At 39.8% G+C, this 7,376-nt stretch overlaps 1 protein-coding gene across 2 annotated transcripts; it reads right to left on the bottom strand.

Moving 5' to 3' along the window:
• Positions 1–97: 97 nt before the first annotated feature.
• On the bottom strand, positions 98–4,433 carry ddit3 (DNA-damage-inducible transcript 3). 2 transcript variants are annotated; one of them, XM_030134174.1, is made up of 4 exons: positions 4,271–4,433; positions 2,802–2,862; positions 2,069–2,328; positions 98–1,902 (listed from the first exon to the last, which is right to left on the bottom strand). In XM_030134174.1, exons 3-4 carry the CDS (start codon positions 2,273–2,275, stop codon positions 1,120–1,122), a joined length of 990 nt encoding a protein of 329 aa, XP_029990034.1. In that variant the 5' UTR covers positions 2,276–2,328; positions 2,802–2,862; positions 4,271–4,433; the 3' UTR covers positions 98–1,119. The 2 variants fall into 2 exon arrangements, with proteins under 2 accessions (XP_029990034.1, XP_029990035.1); XM_030134175.1 differs by having other exon boundaries at positions 2,120–2,328; positions 4,271–4,429.
• Positions 4,434–7,376: the final 2,943 nt, after the last annotated feature.

Raw genomic sequence — 7,376 nt, 5'->3', positions numbered from 1 at the left:
CCTCTCCACCTTTGTCAGTTATCTGTACATGCACATGACTATTTTCTACAGAGAATCACAGGTCATGTTTAAATGAAGACATCAGGAGCACAATTTCCTTAGTTTTTTCTTTTATTGCAAATTTGGGATTACAGTGAAGGACAAAAATAAACGGTATGGTAAAATACATGTATTTGATGCCATAAATGATATAAGCCATGCATATTATTCTACAATTAACAATTTATGACTACAATGAGAAAATACCAGTAGATATGTTGGCATATTACAGTACAAGCCATTACAGTACAACTGTATATTTTACAGCATTATATAAAAATAGTAAATTAGGGCAGAACAATACATTAGTGATTATTCTACTACAAATTCCCATATTGATAGAAAAGGTCAGCTTAGAAAGTATAGCCGGTTCCTACTTGCTTTATCTAAATACACATACACACAAGCCATGGGTTATAAAAAAGTAAGAAAAGGTATGAATTCTCTCCCAAAAATGAAAAAAGTCATTCTCTCATACTCACACTGCGCTGGGCACTTTCAAACTTTTCCTGAGCTCCTAAACTCTCCGCAAATTGGGGCAAATAATCTCTGCTAGCCAGATTGCAGCCCTTAAGTAGGAGTTACAATTTATTGCAAAATGGTGGGAATGGATGACAATGAAATGCACTCTCTGGAAGAAGTTCCTTTCTGTCCTACATACAAATCATCAAATACACCTAACTGGTATTTCTGCAACTGTATTAGATAGAACTTGTGGTAGGCATTCTTAAAAACGACAAACATTCATCAGAACCACTGTGTGATCTGCACTTAGAACTGTCTGTTCTTCCTTTTCCTTTATACATGCTGTGTCTTTTTATTTGCCGCAGTGCTGTTGCAGCCCCTTCTCTCTGCCTTTTCTTGTCTTGACTTTCATCACTTTCCTTCTTCTTGCCTTTTAAAGCACTCTGATTCACCATTCTCTTTCTTATAAAATATCTTTGGTTTCCTTCCTTTTGTACCTTAGAGGCATTTCATGACCACCATGTTATACCTTTCCCACCACTGCTTATTCAAATTGTGTAGGACCTGTCATTTTCTTTTTCCTTTCTTTCATCCTGCCTTTCTTTTTTTTTCTCCTCATTTCCTGGTGTTGACTAGTCTCTCTATGAGGGCTCTCCGTGTCCTCTGGACCTCTTCTCCGAGCCTTTCAATCTCTGCTTTCAAACGCTCATTCTGCTCCGTCAACTCCTGCACTTTCCTCTCGTTCTCCTGTTCTCTTTCTTTGCGACTTTTTTTGGCAGATGAGTAGGATGAGGATGTTCTTGGTGTAGAGGAGGCAAAAGAGGACAAGGCACCATTGGCCCTCTCGCTGGTGGTCCTCTTGCGTTTCCCCAGGCGGGAGGATGGGTAGACGGAAGGAGAAGAGACAGGTGAGGAGGGAGAGGAACAATTTTGGGATGGCGACTGGGAGGCTGAGGAGGAGCAGGATGGAGAATTAGGGACACAGGGCAGCTCCTCCTCACTGGCAGAAGGAGATGCAGGATGGGTGTTATTAGCCTGCAGGTGTTGATGGTGATGGTAATAATAACCGCCACTGATGACCACTCCGCTCTGATCAACCATTCCCACTCCTCCTTCGCTGAGTAACTCAAAAAACTCCGGAGGTAGCAGGTCACTTCCACCTCCCGTTGTGCTATCTCCACTTCTCCCACTCTCAGCCTCTGTCCGACGCTCCTCTGCCACAGCTGGACTCATGCAGGAGGAGGAGGAGGAAGAGGAGGAGGAAGAGGTGTGATGCAGAGGCTGGGTGTTGTGGACTTCCTCTGTTGCCCTCTGGACACCTTCACCCCACGTCTGGCTTCCATCCGTCAACCACGTGAGAGAGCAACTCTCCAGGACATCCAGAAACTCCGGCTCTTTCTGCAAGCACAAAATGAAAACATGTCAGTCTTTGCCAAAACATGTCAATCAGCATGGTGCAAGTCAGGATTCCATCGTTCACTGCATGTGTATCATGTGTATGAATGAAATGCTTTCACAAAAAAAAGCAACTTAAAAGAAAAAATGAAATATAAAAAAAACTCACAAAAACACTCATTATGGGTGTGATAGCTCTTCCATTCTTGAAGCTACTGACCTCGGTACAGGTGGGGGCACGTGCCAGTTTTGCCCCTCCCGTGTCAGAGCCAAGAATATCCTGCAGGTCCTCATACCACGCCTCCAACTCTGCACCACACAACGGCCCCACACCAGGGGGGTACGGCGGGGGCAGGTGTAGCCACTCGGCAGTCATCTCGCCAATCAGTCGCAACGCACAGATACTCGGCTACACAGTTCACACTGGACCTGAGGGGGCAGCGCCAGACACAATGAGAGAGGTACACGATGAGTACAGAGCAGCTGAATGGTCGATGACTGAAACGTCACAGTAACTCCGCCCTGGTCACTCTTATCTCCACCCATCCCAAGTTGTTAAGGTGTAGTTCAGGTGTGGGTAAAGACTGGGCATATGTCACCAGGCATAATTCAAGAATTGTTTATCTTTATAATCATTTAGTCCTCAATAAGGCAAACTAATCTAAAGTCAGTTGTGCAATCCATTTAAATGTCAACTGATGCCAATGACAGCAGGTGATGCAATGACTGTACTGCACTGAGGCTGTTGATGAAGAATCTGAGCAATCAAAATATGTATACATTTGATACATATTTATCCATGTTATTTCAGAATACAGTGTAAAAAAATTCAAAACAGAATCAAACCGTTATGTTTGCAAACATGCAGCACTCTGAAAGTCATGTATGACAAAACTATTTACCTTTGAAAGTCACTGTTAATCAAGTCTGCCAATTGGTTGGAGACAATTTATCCCAGCAATTCTGTAAAAAAAAAAAAAGAAAAGTAATTTTATTGGACAATTGTCTTATTCTTTAAAAAGTCAAACTTTCCTCCGACAGCTGAAATATGCTGAGATTTCAAAATCAAAATGATGATCTGCACAAATATAGACCAAGCTTAGTCTGTAGACAAAGGGTGTCATAAAATCAAGCATTTTTGAGTGTTTTGTAAAATAATAAAACATTTAAATAATTCAAATAATGATTAAACTATCATCGATTAAAATTAACGAGGATAGGAAAAAATAATGAAATTCCTGCTACTTAATTCTTGTAAACAAAGACCAAATCGCTCTCTACTGCGCCCCCTGCTTTTTACTTTCCTTAAAACATTTTCAGATCGATAAACAAGTGGTCATAAATAGCAAGGAAATCACAATATTTTTGCCTTCGGGTCAGACAGTCACATCTGCTGAATTTATTATTTGTGTCCCATTTTCCGCTGTAAGCCACTAAACAAACGCTGCCGTATTTTCCATAAATTTTATCAACAAAACTGAAACATGTCATATAAAGGCATGTTTCAGTTTTTCTGCATTAATGCGCTTATTAGAGAAACCAGCGTGGATTTTAAATGACTGTAATGTTTTTGACTAAATAAAATATGATGAAATAAGAAAATTAAACTAAAATGGTCATCTTTCCGTGGGAGCGCGACAATGAACAACTTTAGTTCGCTAAATGAAATGTACGGTTATCGATCGTAGTTATTATTAAATGTTGAAAAAGGTTATCTCTGTTTTTCTGAAGTTGGACTACATGTCCAGAGTAAGCCAAGACAATTACGTCATGGAAATGTAAGTCCAGCAGGAGGAATGGGCGAAACAAAAGGAAGCGTATAGAGAAAGGAAAAACACAGCACAAAAACATGAACGACATCCACTCATGGGAAACATGAAGTCGAACTGATTTGTCAAAAATATAAAGGCACATAAGCATCTGTCAAAAAGCCGTTCAGTCTCGATTCAAGAACCCCACCAATTACTGTCAGACGCCACACGGAGAAAACTGAAATCTGTCAGACATGTTCATAAGAAATGGCTTTAATATTTAGCATTTGAAAGTCTGGTCCACAAAAATAATTTTAAAGCGTTAGATAGTCCCAGTGGTTAAATGAGTACCACTAAAAACCTTTTAAAACTTCCCTGTAGTGTGTCTAGAGGTCTTAAAACTTGGCAGACGAAGCCGACAACACATAAAAACAACTCTGTGTAAATTATGATTGATTATGGCAACTGTTATTCTAAAAATGGAGCTGGGATTTCTGCCAGAAAACATGCACATTCTTTTTCCTTACAGTCCGGCAGACACCACTTGAAGAGTGCCTGAAGTAGCTACTTCTAAAACACCGAAAAACAATTGATCAAGTAATGACAACATGCTCACTTACCCTTTTTCTTTTATTCGCTCGCCTTCTCGACTGTCTAGAACTTGAATGTGGATATTTTAGTGAAAATTGGTGATAGCTCATGTTAACCATTGTTCAGTCTTGTCAGCTGAATGTGAATTTTCGGAAACTCCCGGTGGTGTTTATATTGAGGAACGAGCCAACCAAACTATGCATGGGAAGGTAGTTCCATCTCAACCGAACTTAACATTAGACCTGACGTTAAAATGACCCAGTCAGAACAGCGAACTTAAGATCTTTTCCTTGACGACATCCAATAGGGTGAGCCAAAAGCAGCACCGGGGCGGGGTCTGCTGTCGTAGGAGCTGGTTGCTCCGTCTCAGCCTGTATAGTTTGTACGAAGAGCAATTGTGATGCAGTCATAAGACGGCCAGGACGAATTTGGGGCGTATGGGAGTCACATGAAAGGAATGATGCAATGCTTGGCAACCAATTTCTAGCTGGGGATAACACCAGCAGAATCAGAACATGTTTTATTAAACAGTGTTGGCTCTAACAAAAATCTAAAAATATACACAAATGCAAGGATATCTAATGTCGAAGAATTGTTTGTTTACGGAACAATCGATTTTTCTTACAAGTCGTTTCATTATGAGGAGAAAGTGTGTTACTTATCGACTTTGCGCTCTGCTCGTAATGTTCTTTTTAATTTGATAAATATGCACTTTTCTTTACAGGCGTTTGTGGTGAACTTTGCCGTTGTAGACAAAACCACTGAGAGAAATAGCATTCCGCCTCCGTGAATGGCTATCGAACTGGTGCGATAGTAAGACACACGTGTCTTTAATTTGTTGGAGGCTAGCGCTCGAGGCGCACGCGGACAATGGTGTCGTACGCGTCTCTCATTCATTTCATACCGCGCGCTCTGTCGCAGCTCCGCGAGATATCAAAACACGCCTAGCCGGTGGCGCGAGCGTCTGTGGTGCGAGCCGGTGGAGATGTCCCCTTTTTTGTCCGGGAATGGAAGCTATTGAACATCATATTAACCTACATGTGACAACAGCAGCATTCTTCTTTAGTGCTTGAAAAAAAAAAAGTTCCATGTTCTTGTGTCTCTTAAGTGCGTGAACCTTGTTGTATCATTTAAAAGCCTAATGATTCACGTGGCTCTTATGAATTACAATGTAGAAGTATCATATAAAGACACATCAAAACAAAACACAGTAAGAAACCTCATAGACAAATGAACTATATTGAATTATTTATTGAATTTCCATGGTCTATATGAAGTGAAACTAGCTAGATATGTTACATGAACAGATCACGCAGTGTAACTATTGTTGACTATCACAAAATTGTCATAGTGACATATGTCAAGCCCATACAAATGTGTATGTTTGTGTAATATAAAAATCGCCATAAATACTGTAGATATAGATATGTTTATATATGTTAGTTATGAATTATATCTACATAGCCAGAGGATGTATGATATATAAGTAACATATATGGCAACACTATTCTCGACACAGGGACATGTAGGTCATATATTACCCTTTCGTCTTATCTTAATGACAGTAATGCTACTGATAAAAAGTACTGATAATGTAATGTGGACAGACGTAGAACATACACCCACTGTCGCCCCTTTGTTCCTTTGTTATGACACTTTCTAATGCAACTATCCAATGAAAGATCACTGTCAACATTATTATAGTTCATTAGAATATTCATAGAGACCATATGTTTGTGACAGAGAGCAGTAAAACTTTAATGTTTCCATGGGTCAGTCTGGGTTACAAAAGTGATCAATAATAAATACTATGTAACAAATGATAATCCATTCAGTGTATGCATACCCACATAAAGCACAGGATGATGCCGGTGAGGCTGTTGTCAAGTCGTCCCAAACAGATCAGAGGAGAGCAGAATAAATAAATAATTAGTTCAATGACAACAAAAAGAAAGATGACACAAAAAGGGGTTAAAACAATAAAAGTTCATGTGTTTATAGTAATGATAAAGTTCAGGATTATTAACTGAGAGACACGTTATGTTAGTGTTATTGTTGTTGGATCATGACCATTAAGGTAAACAACAGCGACCACATCAGCCAAACTAACTAAAGTGCCAATGAAATAAAGCCCACATTTCATCATGTTTTAGTCACTATTCTTCTTGATGCGGACTCTCTGACACTTTCTGCCCTTAATCCCAAACTCAGCACACAACAGTTTTCCGATGCACGGCGCAACGTGCACGGCTCAACATGCACAGCCCCATAGCAACAGCGCCAAGTAGCGAATAGAAAGCTCAAATACTGTCTCTAGGACCCGGGTTAAAGCGCTGCAGGAAGCACCGTGAACACGTCACGACTTGAGTGGCTGTTGCTGAGTAGTTCAGCATACTTTCACTACACTCCACCCTCCTCCTCCTCCTCCCCCTCCTCCTCCTCAGCCTCCAGCCCCCTCCCTCTCCACCCCTGCCGTCTGTTTATTTTGTCAGTCTCGTCGTCTGTGTTGTATTCATTATAAAACACTGTTTACAACCCAACATCCAGGCTGCTCTGCTTTAATTTTTCACCATTGCCAGACAGATGTGGGTGACAGTCCGTGTTTTTTCACAGTTTTCAATTAAGACCTCTGTGATCAATAAAAGTAAACAAATAGACGAGAACACACTTGTTTATCTTCTCTTGTATTCTCGCGTTTTTTGCCTCTGTTATTTTTATTTTTTTGTTTAATGACATTTGTCAAGCGACTTGAGCTGACAGGGTGTAAACAACCGCTCCAAACTCATATCACTGATGGTTGTGACTGTTAATATTACTTGCCACCATGTGTCAGTCCTTATCATAATAGAATTTAACCCTTTTTTTTTTCTTTTTCTTTCTTTTTCTTTTGTTATTTTTACAGATACATTTCTGTTTTTTTCTTTTGCATAACACATAACTATCTCACAAACAGAATAAGCATCCTTTAAACAAATAAATCAAAGCTATATTATCAACATAAATTCACCAGACTATATTCAGAATATGAAATTAATCTGTCAATAACTAACATTTAGAAAACATCACTTCGGACTGAGTTTTTTTTTTTTTTTTTCCCACACTTTGTGGGTAAAGAGGGGATCTCATTGCTTTATT

The sequence above is a fragment of the Sphaeramia orbicularis genome, chromosome 5, assembly GCF_902148855.1.
Source record: "Sphaeramia orbicularis chromosome 5, fSphaOr1.1, whole genome shotgun sequence".
Taxonomy (NCBI): Eukaryota; Metazoa; Chordata; class Actinopteri; order Kurtiformes; family Apogonidae; genus Sphaeramia; species Sphaeramia orbicularis.
The sequence above is the reverse complement of the archived record's forward strand: the minus strand, read 5'-3'. Positions and strand labels throughout refer to the sequence as shown.